This window comes from Salvelinus fontinalis, chromosome 9 (genome assembly GCF_029448725.1).
Source record: "Salvelinus fontinalis isolate EN_2023a chromosome 9, ASM2944872v1, whole genome shotgun sequence".
NCBI classification, from domain to species: Eukaryota; Metazoa; Chordata; class Actinopteri; order Salmoniformes; family Salmonidae; genus Salvelinus; species Salvelinus fontinalis.
The window spans coordinates 14335520-14354721 of NC_074673.1; the positions used below are offsets into that span (position 1 = coordinate 14335520).

At 42.0% G+C, this 19202-nt stretch overlaps 1 protein-coding gene across 5 annotated transcripts; it reads left to right on the forward strand.

Annotated features, from left to right (window-relative positions):
* Positions 1-85: 85 nt before the first annotated feature.
* On the forward strand, positions 86-15274 carry lsm14aa (LSM14A mRNA processing body assembly factor a). 5 transcript variants are annotated; one of them, XM_055933485.1, is made up of 11 exons: positions 86-567; positions 7072-7235; positions 7428-7620; positions 8235-8366; positions 9504-9857; positions 10096-10179; positions 10818-10997; positions 11252-11429; positions 11587-11628; positions 11809-12052; positions 12508-15274. In XM_055933485.1, exons 1-11 carry the CDS (start codon positions 447-449, stop codon positions 12529-12531), a joined length of 1716 nt encoding a protein of 571 aa, XP_055789460.1. In that variant the 5' UTR covers positions 86-446; the 3' UTR covers positions 12532-15274. The 5 variants fall into 5 exon arrangements, with proteins under 5 accessions (XP_055789460.1, XP_055789457.1, XP_055789459.1 ...); XM_055933484.1 differs by having other exon boundaries at positions 90-567; positions 9504-9719; XM_055933481.1 differs by lacking the exon at positions 10096-10179 and having other exon boundaries at positions 93-567.
* Positions 15275-19202: the final 3928 nt, after the last annotated feature.

Below are 19202 nucleotides of genomic sequence, written 5' to 3' on the forward strand. Positions count from 1 at the left end.
GCATGCGCGTGGGTTTCAAATGTAGAAATAGAATTTCAAGAAAGGACCACCATACTACGTTTATGAAGATTTGCGCTGCATATTGCACCTCAACGTTTTTCATTCCACATGACACCGTAGAGTAGTGCATCAAAACATGTATCATAAAGATATAGAAGGGATCAAATAGGCATACTAATCTGCAAATCAAAGCTATATAATTATTGTTTATATTTAGCAGACATGTTCCAGACTTTGGTGAAAAAGCGCGAGATTTTGATTTCCCGTTAGCCCCCGTGTTTAGAAAGACGATGAAAAATGAGGTAGCCATATTGTAGTGGAGGACCAAAAATATAGCAAGTCAGAGAAGCACAAAACAGAGCTAGCCAAAGTTAAATTATTCAAAGAAACGTTCAGTTGGGAGGGAGATCGTTGGCAATTTAGCCATCTAAGACCGGGAAGACACCATGAGTGGAGGAACCCCTTATATCGGGAGCAAAATCAGCCTAATCTCGAAGGCCGAGATTCGTTACGAAGGGATCCTCTACACTATTGATACTGAGAATTCGACTGTCGCACTTGCAAAAGGTAAATAACTCGTGCAAATAATAATGTATCAGAACTGTTGTGCACCAACTAAATACACATAGATGCCTCTAAACAAACGCAATTTCTTCACACCTTGTGGATTGTTATTGTTTCCTTGCTGTTCTGAAAAAGTTGTCTAGTTAGCTAACAAGCTAGCTAGCTAATTGACTATCCAGCTAGTTAGCTAGCTAAAGTGATGCTTCAAAGGATTTGTATAATTTTTGCCAGCAGCAGTATCTTTGAATGTAGCGCTCACGAGCCAAAACAGGTCCCCGAAAATTGTGCACCACGTCATCCATTTTTTATTTTATTTTTTTAATTGAACCTTTATTTAACTAGGCAAGTCAGTGAGGAACACATTTTTATTTACAATGACGGCCTAACCCGGATGATACTGGGCCAATTGTGCGCATCCCTATGGGACTCCCAATCATGGCCTGTTGTGGTACAACCTGGAATCGAACCAGGGTCTGTAGTCTACTCCTCTATCACTGAAATGCAGTGCCTAGACTGCTGCGCCACTTTGGAAGCCCTTAATATAATTTCATAGTAGTTAAACAAATTACAATTCTTACAAAATGTTAAGAATTTGTAAATGCTTAAAGGGATGCTCCAGAGCTTTTGTATAATTTAGTAGGGGTCTATCTGTGGACCGCACCCACTACGCATCACCACTAACATTAAGCTAGCTAGCAACTTCCTTCACCGTAACATTTATAGAATTGCACAGCAAGTGGTACCAATGCACCAAGTCTGGAACCAACAAACATTGAATAACGATGTAAGCTTTATGTAACATTTTTGAGTACGACCCCATTACACCTCATTGTTTACTAACAGGACCCTAAAATCTTCTACCCCCCCCCCCCCGACTGCTAAATATCTAATCGAATGGCTACCCGGGCTTCTTGCGTTGATCCTTTTTTGCACTAACTCTCTTGCACTGACTCTTTGCACACACTGGACTCTACCCACACACTTGCATTGACACCCCAACACACACTACATATGCCCACACACAAACATGCATACTGACGCCTTACACACACTCGCACATATGCTGCTGCTACTTACTTATCTATCCGGTTGCCTAGTCACTTTAACCCTACCTATGGCTACCTCAATTACCTCGTACCCCTGCACATTGACTCGGTACTGATACTTTCTGTATGTAGTCATGTTATTTTCTACTCCCTATATATATAGCCATGCTATTTTTACTCATTTTTATTTGTTATTTACTGTATTTATTCCTTATTCCGCTATTTATATATTTTTTTATAGAAATAAAGTTTATATTTAACTCTGCGTTGGAAATGGACCCGCAAGTAACCATTTCGCTGTTAGTCTACACCTGTTGTCTATGAAGCATGTGACAAATAAAATTTTATTTGAAAGCAGTGCTCAGCAGACTGGGACAAAGGACACTACTGGTGTCCCCTAGCAAGCTAGCTGCCTACTTCTTCTTTTGTGGGGTTTTTCGCCAGTTTGCATCCAACATTATTGGTGCATTACCGCCACCTACTGTGCTGGAGTGTTGACCAGAGACGGCGCTAGCTGCCTCAATGCAATGGCAGTGTGCGCGGCATGTAGTGTGCGCGGCATGTAGTGTCCACAGATAGACATTAATGATAATTTCAGCCAGTAGTTTTGTCAGGAGACAAAACGGGTCCCGGAAAACTGTACTACTATGTCATCCATTTTGTATTGTATGTGTTACGGCCTGCGATTATCTTTTTGCAATTCGTATGATATTTTACGAATTCCAATTCATACAATATGTTATGAATTTGTAAGTGCTTAAGCTCCCGGACTGCATTAGCAACCTGGTGATGTAACTTGTTTTCTAGTTAGCAAGCTAACCATGTTTATTTTAAGTACATGCTGAGAGTATCATGTAACCTTACCATATGATGAACTTACGGTGCCATAGCATGACAACTGCATTGCTAACATTCACAAGCAACTCAACATCAGGTTGTTGAGGAGTGATTGTGCTGGATTTTGGCAATTTGCCAGCCTCTAATTTGTGGTGCTGTTCTGAGTAATGTGACTTTGAAAACTGGTGCCAGCAAGTTAGTAGCTAAACTGAGATCAAAATCAGACTAGCTATGTATTTCAGTTAGTGTTTCCAGGTTGTGAGGGTTAAAGTGATTCATGTCATTGAACATTCACCTGGCTGAGAAACTAAAACTGCAACACTAATTTTAACACAATAATCTTCCTGATCCTAGTAGGAACCTGTGTACTGTATGTAAGCGACCCACAGGATGTCCAACTTTTGTTTACGGACAAATGTGACTCGTTTCAGGAAACTAGGCATATGTCGCAGATCACCACTTCACAGGAGAGCCATTTGAACTAAAACTTTTTATTTTATTTTTTGCCAGAAATGTCTTCGGGAATATGAAATTTCATGTGTCTTAATAACAGACTTGTATGCCATCTGTAAATATGAATAAAATTGTTAAATTATTAGCATAGTTGGCTTAGCCACAGAAAAAGTCAGCAACCTTCCAGCTAGCCATGATTGGCTGAGATAATGAGTGGGCTGGACATGCTGAGAGATTAGTTCAGATTGGTCTGGCATGTAGCAGACTTCTGTTTGTTTGAGCTGGTCAGTATGTGTAGGTACTCCTGTCAAATGCAGCTTTAGAACTAGAGAAGTGTTGCTCTCCACATTCTGGAGGACCGACTTTGGAAATAAGTGGAACTCGAGTGGAATTTGAGTATGATAGCTAAGGAGATGGAGAAAAAAACGGAATCTGGATTATATCTTCAAACTAAGGGTAACCATAGCATCCGTGACCGGAAGAAGCATCCATCCATGATGTATGGGGTAAGATAGTCTAGCTAGCTACATTTTCAGATTTTACACGTTTCTAATTTTGACAGTCGTTTTCATTGCTAGTTAGTGTACTGCTAGCTAAAGTTAGTTGTCTCGCTAGCTAACGTTGTGTATCATCTGTGTAGTAATATTATTTGTATCTCAGAGCCATTTGCCTTTCTAGTTATAGCCTAATGTTAGCTAGCTAACATTTGAACCTGGTTGGTTAGCTACCAGCAGTTTCATGCAGGGTAGTAATGTCATGAGTTGGGATTATGGTTCATTGTTTAGCTAGCTAGCTACATGTCTTAACAAGACTCCACTATGCAAGTATCCACTTCAATAGGGTGTGTAAAATGGTAAGTGAGCTTTTCTCTCATTTGTGTTTGAAGTAGCTAGCCAACGTTAGCCAGTAAGCTTGGGTGCTTGACTGCTGCTGTTAGGACAGAACATTTGGATCAACCCTTAAAGAAATGGGTTGAGCTAATGCTTAGTAGGGTGTGAACGATGCTGAATGGGTGTTGACAAAGAGCTCTCCAGTAGGTACCAAAACATTCAAAGGCTAAGTTTATCAACTTTCAAAGCAGAATTGCTGTCCCATTGTTCCTCAACTGTAGTGTAATGATGTACAATTTTCTAGCTTGGAGTCTCTACTTTTATTCAATAAAAAAAAAAACGTTCAAATTTTGCTATGTAAGATCGAGCTGGTCGGTCACATATTCAATCTCTTCATATCCCAGTCTGTTGTCCCCACTTGATTCATCATGTCCACCATTGTTCCAGTACCCAATAAATTGAAGGTAACTGAACTAAATGATTATCGCCCCATAGCACTCAGTTCTGTCATCATGAAGTTCGAGAGGCTAGTTAAGGACCATATCACCTCCACCTTAGCCGACACCCACTACAATTCTCATACCGCCCCAACAGTTCGGACAGCACAATCGCCATTACACTGCCCTATCCCACCTAGACAAGAGCAAAACCTAATGTAAGGATGCTGTTCATCGACTACAGCTCAGTCTTCAACACCATAGTGCCCTCAAAGCTAAGGACCCTGGGACTTAACACCTCCCTCTGCAACTGGATCCTGGGCTTCCTCAAGGGCTGCCCCAAGGTGTTGAGGGTAGGCAACAACACATACGCCATGCTGACCCTCAACACTGGGGCCCCTCAGGGGTGCGTGCTCAGTCTTCTCCTGTACTCCCTGTTCACGCTTGAGTGAGTGGCCGTGCACGACTCCAACACAATGATTAAGTTTGCAGACAACACAACAGTGGTAGGCCTGATCACCGACGATGTTGAGACAGCCTATAGGGAGGAGGTCAGAGACCTGACAGTGTGGTGCCAGGACAACAACCTCTCCCTCAATGTTACCAAGACAAGGAGCTATCTTGGACTACAGGGAATGGAGGGCTTCGGCTTGGCCCAAAGCCCTCCGTTCCCTTTTACAGATGCACCATTGAGAGCATCCTACAGCAGGGCTGTATCAATTGCACCATCTGCAACCGCCGGGCTCTCCAGAGGGTGGTGCGGTCAGCCTAACGCATCAACGGGGGCACACTGCCTTCCAAGACATCTACAGCACCCTGTGTCACAGGAAGGCCAAGAAGATCATCAAGGACCTCAGCCACCCGAGCCACGGGCTGTTTACCCCGCCACCATCTAGGGGGAGACTGTACAGGTGCATCAACTTAAATAGTCACCACTAACCAGCCTCCGCCCAGTACCCTCACTGTTACTAGCCAGTCACCAACCTGTACTCTACCCTGCACCTTAGACTGCTGCCCTATTTACAGTGTCTTTGTTGTGTTACAGCCTGAATTTAAAATTGATTACATGTTTTTGTCACTGGCCTAGACACTAACCCATAATGTCAAAGTATATTTTTTGACATTTTTACAAATGAATACAAAATGTACCGCTGAAATATCTTGAGTCAATAAGCGTTCAAGCCTTAAGTTCAGGAGTAAAACTTTTCTTAAGTCACAAGTTGCATGGACTCCTTCTGTGCAATAATAGTGTTTAACATGATTTGAGTGTCTAACTCATCTCTGTACCCCACACATACAATTATTTGTAAGGTCCCTCAGTCGAGCAGTGAATTTCAAACACCGATTCAACCACAAAGACCAGGGAGCTTTTCCAATGCCTCGCAAAGGAGGACACCTATTGCTATGATACTCAATTGAGCTTTGGTGTATCCTGTTTCCATTGATCATCCTTAAGATATTTCTACAACTTGATTGGAGTCCACCTTGTGGTACATTCAATTGATTGGACATGATTTGGAAAGGTACATACCTGTCTATATAAAGGTCCCAAAGTTGACAGTGCATGTCAGAGCAAAAACCAAGCCATGAGGTCGAAGGAATTGTCCTTGGGGCTCCGAGACAGGATCGTGTCGAGGCACAGATCTGGGGAAGAGTACCAAAAAAATTCTGCAGCCTTCAATGTCCACGAACACAGTGGCCTCCATTCTTAAATGGTAATGGTGGTTCCAAACTAAGACTCTTAGAGCTGGCCGCCCGACCAAACTGAGCAGTCAGGGAGGTGACTAAAAACCTGATGGTCACTCTGACAGAGCTCCAGAGTTCCTCTGTGGAGATGGGAGAACCTTCCAGAAGAACAACCATCTCTGCAGCACTCCACCAATCAGGCCTTTATGGTAGAGTGGCCACTCTTCAGTTGAAGACGCATGACAGCCCGCTTGGAGTTTTCCAAAAGGCACCTAAAGGACTCTCAGACCATGAGGAACAAGATTCTCTGGTCTGAGGAAATGCCAAGCGTCACGTCTGGAGGAAACCTGGCACTATTCCTACGGTGAAGTGTGGTGGCAGCATCATGCTGTGGGGATGTTTTTCAGCGGCAGTGACTGGGAGACTGGTCAAGATCGGGGAAAAGATGAGCGGAGTGAAGTACAGAGATCCTTGATGAAAACCTGCTCAGGACCTCAGACTGGGTTGAAGTTTCACCTTCCAACAGGACAAAGACCCTAAGCACACAGCGAAGACCACTCAGGAGTGTCTTCGGGACATGTCCTTGAATGTCCCTGGACTTGAACCTGATCGAACATCTCTGGAAAGACCTGAAATGGCTGTGCAGCGACGCTCCCCATCCAACCTGACCGAGCTTGAGATGATTTGTGGAGGAGAATGGGAGAAACAGCTTGTAGCGTCATACCCAAGAAGACTAGGCTGTAATCGCTGCCAAAGGTGCTTCAACAAAGTACTGGTCTGAATACGTCATATTTCAGTTACAGTATTTAAAATACATATATATTTGCTAAAATTTCTAAACCTGTTTTTGGTTGGCTTTGTGGTGTTTGTGTGGATTGAATCTAATACATTTTAGAATAAGGCTTTAACGTAGCTAATTGTGGAAATGTCAAGGGGTCTGAATACTTTCTGGCTGCTGTGTGTGTCGATAGAGCAAAAATATGAAGGTGTTCTTATTGTTGTGTACACCGTGTATATATTTCAAACTCTGACATTGGTCGTTCGGATTTTTCTTAATAAATGTTTTGATTTTGAGGATTTGTGTGTAGTGTTGTATTACTGCACTGTTGGAGCTAGAAACAAGCATTTCCCTTCACCTGCAATCTGTGTTCATGACCAATAAACTTAAATTTGATGTCACTGCTTATGCTAACTGTATGTTTTGTGTTTCCTCCGTAGTTCGCTCTTTTGGCACAGAGGATCGGCCCACCGATAGGCCCATCCCGCCCCGAGATGAGATCTTTGAGTACATCATCTTTCGAGGCAGTGACATTAAGGACCTGACTGTATGTGAGCCGCCCAAGCCAACATGCTCTCTCCCTCAGGACCCGGCCATCGTCCAGGTAGGGGCAGCTTCTCCCAACCCAAAATAAATTAAATATCCCAAGTACACCCATGTGAAACAAAGACACGTTCAATAAAAGTAAAGAATCAGCCAATTGTCAATTTGCATTTCCATTCCACTATACAAAAGCAATATAGTTGTCTTTCTGTGTACTGATATTTGACTTGATCACCCTTTTTCTCCTCTCCAGTCGTCCATGGGATCGGCCCCTCTGCCTGCTCCTGCTGCCGCATCAGCATCATTTCAGTCGGTGGGCTCTTATGGCCTATTCAACCGAGCCCCGGTGCCCCCGTACAACCAGTTCAGCACCAGCCCCCTGGTGTCCCCGCAGTTTGGCGCCGTTGGTGTCGGTAAGAGCCACAGCAGCACGAGGCCTGGATATGGTGAGGAAATGATCGCTAGCTAAGTTAATGTCACGTGTTCAAGGTCTATTATCAGTTATACTTTACTAATGTCAAGTGTGTTCTAAGGCTGATTATTAGTCCTGTTAAGTGTTTGTCAGTCACATTTTGCAAATGTGTGCTAATGCTATGCATTGAGTCAACTACCTGTGAAATGCAGGTAGATATTAGTCTACGTTTTAAGCCAACTGTCAGGAAAGAACATAGTCCTGCATGCTTTCCAAGTGTTGTGGGTCTTTATGTGGTCCATGGATCAGGTTGGACATGCCACAGGAGCAGAGGAAGGTTGGACTGTAGGCTCCACTATTGTCAGTCACTTGCCTTGTCTCCCCTACACTTATTAGACATTCAAGAAGGGACATAGTACACACTTTATAGACTCTCACACTAAATAGACTCTCACTATGTAGTTTCTCAATTAGACAGTACCACTCACCATGTCTGCTCTATTACACTGATGCTAATCAATCAGGATCACAGGTCAGGAACTCGCCAAATCATGAAATGAGGCCAGTTGGAACGTATACTATCGAGAGGACTCTCCACCTTGTGCCGTCGCCCTAAATACTCTACACCTGCTGTTCCTCTCCATACAGGAAGATCAGTCCCCTCCTCCTTTGGGAGTGACACAAGCTCAGCTGCACCCCAGTCTCAGAGCAGTGCTATTGGCGCTGCTCTCCCCACTGATTCACGCTCTCTGGGTACCACTACTACCCTTGTATCTAAAGGTAAAAGAAGGAAACCACTGTGGCACTTATGTATGTTAGGCCTGTGTATAGTCTTGTGAAGAGCACAATGAGGTCAATCTCTACTGCTTTGGAAAACTAGAATGTGGATCAGTATGAGAATGTCTTCTCAAATAACATAACATCATGCTTTTCACAACATGTAACCTGCATGTCTTCAACACACTGTATTATGTAGGTTTGTTGTCAACAACACTACCGTTCAAGATTTTGGTGTCTCTTACAAATGTCCTTGTTTTTGAAAGAAATGCACTTGGAAACGGCTGATTTTTAATGGAATATCTACATAGATGTACAGAGGCCTGTTATCAGCAACCATCACTCCTGTGTTCCAATGGCACGTTGTGTTAGCTAATCCAAGTTTATCATTTTAAAGGGCAAATTGATCATTAGAAAACACTTTTGCAATTATGTTAGCACAGCTGAAAACTGTTGTGCTGATTTTAAAGAAGCAATAAAACTGTCCTTCTTTAGACAAGTTGAGTATCTGGAGCATCAACATTTGTTGGTTCGATTACAGGCTCAAAATGGCCAGAAACAGAACTTTCTTCTGAAACTCGTCAGTCTATTTTTGTTCTGAGAAATGAAGGCAATTCCATGTGAGAAATTGCAGAGAAACTGAAGATCTCGTACAACGCTGTGTACTACCTTCACAGAACAGCGCAAACTGGCTCTAACCAGAATAGAAAGAGGAGTGGGAGGCCCGGTGCACAACTGAGCAAGAGGACAAGTACATTAGTGCCTAATTTGAGAAACCGATGCCTCACAAGTCCTCAACTGGCAGCTTCATTAAATAGTACCCGCAAAACACCATCTCAATGTCAGCAGTGAAGAGGTGACTCCGGGAATGCTGGCCTTCTAGGCAGAGTTGCAAAGAAAAAGACATATCTCAGACTGGCCAATAAAAAGAAAAGATTAAGATGGGCAAAAGAACACACACTGGACAGTGGAACTCTGTGTAGAAGGCCAGCATCCCGGAGTCGCCTTTTCAAATACAAGGACATTTCTAAGTTACCCCTAACTTTTGAACGGTAGTGTAAATCTGACTCTTGACAGGCCAGTGCTGAGTAATTGATGTCTCAGCAGTGTTGTGTAACCCCAACCCCTCTTTTCTCCCAGTCCGCACTAGCCCCTCTCTGGACCCTCTGAGGAAGAGCCCCACCCTAGAGCAGGTTGTCCAGGCCACCCCGTCGGGCCCCCCGGCCCCTGGCTTGGGCCGCAGGAGTCCCGCTCCCGGCCGCACGGCCCCCTCGGTTGCAGCTGCCGGCCCCGTCCACCAGAAGGCCCAGCAGCACCACCACCATATCCAGGATGGGGGTGAACCCAGGAGGACCGGTGAGACTGTCAGTGGGGCCCGCAGTAACCAGGCCTGGCCTGCGCTCCGCAATGCACCGATCTCTCATCAACACCACACCACTGCTGTAGATAGGGCTTCCACTGCAGGGCTTATGCACTCTATCTTTAGCTCCTCAGGTGAGACCTATCGGACGCTTTACCTGTATGTTTTATATTTTGGGGACTGCAACACAATAGCGGGCGTTTGTAAAAACCTAAAATGAGCCGTCATGTTGTGATTGTAACGTTCTGTTCCAGAGGTTCTGCATTTGAACCAATTGTGCCTTTTTCTAAGGTAGGAGTCTATAGTGTTGGGCTAAATCTCTTTATTAAAGTTGATCCGAGCTCTCTAAACTGAAGGACCGTACCATTCCAGGCACAGAGGGCCAGAAAGCACCCAGACCAGAGTCTGAGCAGCAGGTGCCAGGTGAAGGCAGGGATGCCAGTCAACGGCCAGCAGGTTAACTGACCCCCTCTGCTCTAACCGTCCTCTGAGCTCAGCTCCACGCCTATTCAGACTCTGCATGCCCTAGTGACTTCTACTCAAACCGTCGAGCCCATGTTAATGTACACATCCCGTGTGCTGTAGTAGGTTACATAGCTGGTTACATTACATGGTCCGTTGCTTGCGACTGTCTGTATTGCTGTGCACAGATTGACATGCTCTTCATGTCAATAGAAGTAATGAGATGGCGATGGCTGCTCTGTTTAGTCGAAGTTGTGTTCTAGTAATTCTATTTTCCAAATTCTTGGTGATAATATGTTGTGTGGGTTTGTAGTGTGTTTTGATGGGTAATGCTATTCACACTTTATGGTTATGTGCTGCTGGAATTTGTCACATCTGTCAGGGTTTTAATATTTTGAAGTCTGTGATGGAAGGCAAGCCATTTGTGCTTTATTCTGTCGAGTGTGTGTATATGGTTATACCTGGGGTAGTTGGGTGTGCTCTCATCGACTAGCCTAGGATGCAGTGGAAATGTCTGCACACTTTTATTATTAATATTCTACTCATTTTGTGGTATTATTTAATTGTATTGTTTGTGGTGATTGCTATGTGTGTTATATGCTAATATTGTCTCTTCTGTCTCTGTTTCCCAGCTGGCTGCCCCCAACCTCAGAGGCGTGGTCGTGGTGGCGGACACCGCGGCAGGGGCCACTTCAACGTGCGCCGAGACGGGCCAATGAAGTTCGAGAAGGACTTTGACTTTGAGAGTGCCAATGCCCAGTTCAACAAGGAGGAGATTGACAGAGAGTTCCACAGCAAGCTCAAACTGAAAGGTACCGGAGAATAGTCGAAAAATGGGGGACCTGTCACGTGACTCAACACCAACACTTGGTAAAAGATAGAGATGAAAGAGACTGATTTTAGGATAGTCTCGAGTTATGTGGATGTGTGCCTGCCACAATGTAATGGGCTATATTGAAGAAACGTGTCTGACTTGTGGTTTATCCTTTATATTATTGAGAGTAAATTATAGTTTGAAACTTCCTTTATTTTTCATGAGTGTCTGACCTTCAATGTTATCCTACAGATGAGAAGACTGAGAAGCCAGAGAAGGCAGTGGTGAACGGGGAGGATAAGGGCGATTCCGGGGTGGAGACCCTGAACAGCGAGGGCAACGCTGATGAAGGGGGAGAGGCACTAACGCCTAACGTATACTATGACAAGTCAAAGTCTTTCTTCGACAATATCTCCTGTGATGACAGCAGGTAGGCTACAGCTGCCCATATCCATCCCAAAGCTTTTATTGCAGTTACCTCTTTTTTTCCTTTATCTTGCACATGATTGAGAATGAACAATACATTATTTTCTTCCCTTGGGCATGCCCAATACGTGATAATAACCATATTCTATTCTGTTTTCCAGGAAAGCTGCAGAAAGATCTGGAGGCGGCTCTGGTTTCCCACGGTTCGTCTTTGTCTTCTCTCAGATCCATTCTATCCGATGCTAATGTTTTGATACTATACAATGTGGCGTTGTTGATACACATACTTCCATGTACTATACAAGTCCATTGTGGATTCAGTAAGGCACTGTCATCATCCTCGTCCAACCACAGCTGAGCGTCTAACATTTTCTCATTGGCAGGGAGCGGAGGCAGACCTGGGCCGAGGAGAGGCGGATGAACTCGGAGACGTTCGGCATCCCTCTGCGCGGGGGTCGGGGCCGTGGGGGCTACCGTGGCCGGGGCGGCATAGGCTTCCGCGGGGGCAGGGGACGCTCGGCCAGCAGAGGGTCCTTCGGCCCCCCCCAAGGAGGCCACGGCTACAGGGGAGGATACAACAGAACAAGCCAGGGAGGACGGGAGTTCTCAGAGAACTTTGAGTACAGGGTAATGTATATGTTTGTTACGTATTAAGGTTGGGAATTGCCAGGGACCTCAAGATACGATATTGTCACAATACTTAGGTGCCGATACAATGTGTATTGTAATTCTCACGATTTTATATGTATTGCGATTTGATACTGTGATTTCATTGCGATTTGATGTTTCAGGCATATTGCTCACGATATGTCTGCTGCAGAGAGTGCATGACAATGAGTTTTAATCAATCATGGAAATAAAAGTGCTGAAAACAAATTGGCTCCCTATTTAAAGATGGAGAACACGCTATGAAGGAAAAATACTGGAGTTTTGGCGCAGGTACAGCCAACTAGCCCAAAAATAATATTGTGATATGTAACTATTTGATTTGTTTTTCCCTCATCACTACCTTTAAGCACTTGTACATAACTTTAACAACAGTGAAGTAATCAAAATTAAGTGTTACATTTTTTGCCTTCCAGAAGGATAACAAGGTGGCCGCGTAATACAACTGGAGGACGGATCAACAGAATTGCAACACCTCATGTTTAAAAATAGTTTAGGTTGCTACTTTTGACTAAAGGAAGGAAGGAAGATGTACTAGCTGTATATTTGTCACCAGCACTGGGTTAGACTGCTTGAATGCAACTTATTTTCCATATCTTTTAACAATGGAAATGATGCAATATGTCAAACACAAATGTCATGATCTCTTCAAAACTATTTCCAGGTGGCTTAATTGTGTATAAATATCATATTTCAGAGGGACGTCCGTATTTCTTTTTTTTTAGCAATTAGATTTTTTTTTCATTTTCTCCTAAACTTGTATTTGATATTCTGTTAAGTGTAGAAGGCTGTATACATGAGCCTTCCAACTGAGGAGCACTGACATAGGTTTATTTGTTTGGATATATCCTGTTATAACTTCAGCGGAAAAATAGTCAGTGGGGTCCGTCAGTTACTTCCGTGTATACTACACATACCATACCTAGTACGCTAGGCATCTATTTATCCCACTTCTCTAAATGGCAGAGCTTGTGGTTTTTTGCTAAATATTCTCAACCTTTTTGTCAATATTCTGTTTTTCATTTACTTCCAGCTCTTACTTTAGATGTTTTTATTAGGGCTTTATCAGTCTTCTGTTAATTCTGGTTTAAACCAACAAGGAATCATCTGTATTGTCTATTACTCCCATTCTACACTGTAGTGTATGGAGGATAGAGATGGTGCTAGATGTTAACACTTTGCTTTATTCTTCTGGTTTTGTGATATAGTTTAACTCTGGATGCGTAACTAGGAATAGGGAAGGATAGGTCAGTAATGGCGCATAAGTCAGAACTAATTTTCTTTATTTTAAAATGTTCTGTATATTGCCCTGTACCCAAGGGCTCCTGGTATTGTGACTAGAGTTGTATAATGCTGCTTTTTGCTACAGTTCTTTTTCTAGCGTCATCTACAAGAGCTAGCTAAAGCAAGCCATCTAAGTATGCTTCTTCCTGACAAATGGCCCAGTTTATCATTGGTTACATTTTTGTTTGTAACCTTTCTATGGAACTTACAAAAATGTTGGTTATTCACTTTTACCTCTTTTTTGCCAGGCAGTTGCTTCTGAATTGGTTAAAACCTCATCCTGAATTCCCCATTTCTATCAAACAGGAATGCCAGAAATAATTTTGCCCACCAACATTGCTTAGTACTTGAGATGTCTGACAGAGAAACCATGTCCTGACTAAGCTCTTGATTCGATGCCACTAACTCTGTCATGGCACTGCATGGTGGTTGATAGCCTGCTGCAGCTACACAAGTGATGGCAGAAGAATTACTGAGTTAAGTACGTAAAATATTAGAACGAGTTGCATAGTCATTTGGTTTTAGCGAAATAGGCATTAGTTACTTAGCAACATTGAAGCAATTTTTGGAGGATTTGAATGATCGGGCACAAATTGGGTAAAGGTTGGTTAATGGGAAATGATGAACTTTGACTGAGTATTAGAAAGGTACACACAGTTGCACTTTTACTCTTGAAGTCGTTTTATAAAGGTGTCTTTTTGTTAATTTGTGTATACTGAGGATGTATTCCAGTTCTGCTAACTGGATGACAATATGGCTGTGTCCCAAATGTCACCCTATTCCCTATATAGTGAACTACTTGGCTCTGGTCAAAAGTAGTGCGCTTAATAGGGAATAGGGTGCTATTGGGGACACTTACGATAATGTTATCATGTTAACTGCACAGTGCTATTTGGTGAACTAGGCGCTCCTTCATTTGAAAATGTACTAGATTTATTCAGAAGTATGTAAATGTCAACATCGCAAAATTTGAACGTCTTGATAATTTCCATTGAAGGATAGTTATTCCCTGGCATTGAGGCACTGTAGTGGAAAGTGTTTGTTTCCCCCATTTAACTTTTGAAAGCTTCAGGTAACTTTAAAAAATACCAAACATCTACATACGACCCTCGTCTAATTTAGTTAAGTTGTGTTTAAGTCCAGCATAGAATTGTCTTTTCTCTTCCTATTATTTTGGCAATGTTACACATGTCATGCATGTCACTTGTTGTAATTTGTTCAGATACTCTGTCCAAAAACTCATTTGGCACCTTATCGAGGCATGCAGAAAAGTCAATAACATGTTCAATTGGATGGGGGATGCTCAAGTTCTCACAAGTGTCTTAGAGGCGTCTTGTCTAGGATGTAGGGTGGTAATGTAGAATGGCTGGTGGGATGGGATGAATCTCAACTGTATTGACTTGATTACTCTTTCCTTGCATCTTTCTCCAAACACTTTGGGAGAAGATCCTATGCTTCAATGTGCTTTGTGAAGAAGACAATGAGGGAGGACATAAGGAATCAAGGAAATAGTTGAGATGCACCTATAGGATCATGTGCCTAGTTCAGGGGGATGTCCTTTGTCTCCATTTCATGTTGGGTTGTAACAAAACAAATGCACAGAACACTGCATGAGGGTCCTGCACATCAGAAGCTGCAAAATCATGACCCAAAGCAACAAAGATACAATAACTTACTGAAATGTCTGTGCTGTGGGTAGTTTGTTTGCACTTCAAGATCTTTAATATACAGACTTAAAGGTTATTGTTTATTTGGGTTACTTTTCCTAAGTCTCTGGTGTCACAGCCACGTGTTTTGTCTCTAAACCCAGCATGATGACCTCTCCTGTGGGCCTCAGTGGACTGTTTTTTTGTGTGTTTTTTTAAAATTCAGAGCATACAATAAAAGTTGTTCATTACATTCTGTGTTTTTCCTCCTTATGGTTTGAGTGTGAGTACCTGCTGAGTATTCCATTGCTTGTCTTAATCATTTCCCCCTTCGCAGCTTCCTCAAATAGAAATTGTCAATACCACCTGTGTGTTACCTGTGCCTTTCTTATTTCCCTCCCTCTGCTGTAACCGACAATGTTTGATATGTCTAGCTAAGCCTAATTAGATAGCGAGTTTTAAACCATACGACCCCATGGGGTTGTCATCGGAGAGAGTTGTGGTGGGAGGAGACTGGTTGGGTGTCATAGTAGAGTGACAATGCATGGGTCTGCCATTGGTGCATTGGAGTTATCTAACGATTTCCTACTAGTGCACTAAATTGGGGAGAGGCTATACGGACACGCCTGGTCCCCAAATTGATGACGTTTATCGCGCCCCTGAGTTGTCCTGATGAGCCCTTCCCAGCGTATGTTTGCTAGCTTGTAACAAAAGCGACATGGCGCTAGATAAAACTTGTAAAATAAAATATTTTGATGGGCGAAGGAGAAATAACCTCTAGTCTTGGTCACCATGACATACCAATAAGCTACCATGACAAGCCGGTTCTATGCGATTGCCGATGTGAGTTCCTTCCCACCGGGTAGCTGCATCCATGCACCTTAATTGGGGAGAACGGCATGTGGTAATAACTGAAGTGGAATAGTATTCAAAGGTATTTGATTTCTAGGTATTTGATGTCGTTCCATATGCTCCGTTCCGGGCATTATGAGCCGTTCTCCCCTCCGCTGCATCCAGATATGGAGACTTGTGTGTGGGCAAGTGGGTGTGTTGATAGCGCTCTACTTTTGGTTAGACAACAGAACAATTAGCCAGATTTTACCAGATGTATAAATGTGAAGCATCCGGTTTGGCGTTTTGACCCACTATCAAATATGGTGATGAGGAAGCCCAGTCGCCGGCAGTGGGAGAAGATGGAGTGAGATGGAGTTTGGCCGACATTCGGCTCATTTTCTCATTGATAAAACATTTGATCTCAATACAGTTCTGTTTGTAGTTTTGCAATCTTCAACATAGTTTCCCAAAAAAATGTGTCGTTTAGAACGAGTGCAATGATGAATTTAGCTATTGCACACACGCGCTTCACAGACTAGGCGTTCCCTAACGGAAATATGCAAATAAATGCTAGAACGCGCCAACAGGATCTCGCTAGTTCTGCCCACTGATTGATTTGCTCTCATTGGAGAAGACTCGAGTGTGCGTATAGAATGCAAATGAGCTAACCGGGCAGATTTGTTGCAACTATAAACCGTTTTGCATGGCTGGTTGGGCAGCACTACAAGTGCTACAAGTACAAGTATTTTGGATTAGTGGGTTTTGATTGAGCAGTATTTTTCCCCCCCTATCGTCCTTTTCTTAAAGTGCAACTGCCATACATTGAGCTACCATACCCCGAGAGTTTCGACTTCTATTTTTACACCAAAGAATGTATGAGTCGTATTTCATTATTAGTTTTACACAAATAATCTTACATTTTCAGTTTTAAAACGATTGCTTGTTTATTTTATTTATTATTGATGTTTTTGTTGCATCATGCGTTGTGTGTTTACTGTGATGGTCACCCTGATATTGGTTGAGTAACTACTGCCCACGCGGTGACAGATAGTAGTCCTTGTCTAGCAGGAGCGAAGCACTGTGTCGTTGCTGTCCATGCCCTCATTGAGTAGTAGACTGTATGTATCAAGGTGATATCCAGATGGTTATTAGTTGTTTATTGTGTAGTCTGCTATCCTACTTGAAATAAAATAATGTGAGAAAAAAATGACCACGTAGCTACCACTGGCAACATGACCGTGCTACCCAGTAGGAACCACTTCAAGTCAGCAGGCACAATACCAGAGCACTGGCGGCCTATCGACTTGTAGTGCTGCCCAACCAGCCATGCAAAACGGTTTATAGTTGCAACAAATCTGCCCGGTTAGCTCATTTGCATTCTATACGCACACTCGCCCATATTCTGGTCGACATATTGGGCTGCAGTTAGCCTACATGTCCAAGTATGGGTATCACATCGCCGGCTATAGATCTCCACAGTGGATCTGTTCATAATATCCATTAAACCTAGCAGTCAAACAGGGAAATAGCTCCAATCGTTTTTCCACCATTCATTTTTCCCATTGTGAATTTTAGAAACACTTAAAATAAAGGCTGTATTTGAATAAAAGTCACCTTGTCTGAGAGAATTTTACATGGTTATAAAAATGTCACGCCGGGGTAAGTCTACACGAAACACAGCCCTTATTTTAAATCTTCCTAAAATCCCCCATGGGAAAAAGTTATGGTGGGAAAAACAATTGGAACCATTTCCTTATTTGACCGCTAGGTTTAATGGGTATTATGACTCATATTGTGGTACTCTTATTACCGTTCTCCTTGCAGCATGATCGCAGATTTTGTTTTTCTCAAAATAAGACTCCTCCTGGAAAGGAAGGCTAAACTTTGGGAATAGCACTCTATTGCAGTAAATCTGTATTCCACAGCATTGCAACCACATTTTAAAAAATATATTGATAGTTTGATGTATTTTTTTGCACAAAAAAACATTTATTCATGCTGGTTTGTTGAAACCTATAGGCTATATTTTTGTAGGCTATATTTAAAGAAATACACTATTCATAAATTAGATACTGTATGTAAATGAAAAAATATAAACCTTTACCAAGACTAATGGAGAACTAGAGGACAAAGAAAAGCCGACTCCCGATATAATTTGGGATACCTTTAAGGTGTACATTAGAGGAATGATAATCTCATACTCGGCAAAAGTTCAATCTGATTTGGAAATTAGAATGAAAGAAAAATAATTCACTGTTTTAGAAAAAGCCCATTAAAGGTAAAGATAAATACTTTTCTGAACTTAAGCAGGAATACAATATTTTACTTTTGAAGAGAGCCATGTTAAACTCAAATAAAACATACTACTTAATGGCAAATAAACCAGGTAAATACTGTAACAGCAAAGGAAGGACCAACTTCATATTAATGCCCATGATTTTGGAATGAGATGTTTGATGAGCAGGTGTCCACATAGTTTTGGTCATGTAGTGTATCTTGCAGCTCTCATAAAATTAAAACACACTATACCAGTTATAATTTTAAAAGATAAGATACAAAAATGTGGAAATTAGAAACAACAATGCGCTTAATAAAAAATATTAAAATCTTCTATAAAAATGTATATAAATCAGAATTAAACAACAATTGGACGGATCCCATTCCCTTCTTAGAGTCAACAACCCTGAAGCAAAAATAATAACTAAAAACAGATCACACAAAAATAAACATTACATACTGTTAAAAATATTTGCACAGAGAAATGCACCAGGAATGGATGGCTTTCCCATAGAATTGTATTAAACTTTTTTCAAATCTTTCAACTTTCCAGCTGAAATAATACATTTAATACAGATATTATATTAATGTCCTAAAGCAAATATTTACACAAATAATACATTTTCTGATGAAATTGCTTTGGAAAGGGGCACAAGACAGGGATGTCCCCTCTCCTCCTCCTGTTTTCACTGGCAATTGAACCTCAAAGACCCAAATGTAAGAGGTATGAGTAAATATGAATATAAACTAAACTTATTTGCAGATGATCTCCTAATATATCTGACTCATTTTAAAAACTCAATGCCTCCTTTGCTAAAAATATTTTCAGAATACTTTAAAATATCAGGATATATAATGAATGTGAAAAATAATGTAAATAAGAAACATAAAAAGATTAACTCACAATCTACAGCAATCCTTTTAAGTGGACCACAAAATATATTAAATACTTAGGATTTTTAAAAAGTGACAACAAATATATAAAGATAATTTTATTCTATTCCTGAACAATATGAAAGCAGATCTAATTAAAGGGTACATTTTATTCAATTTCTAAACAATATGAAAGC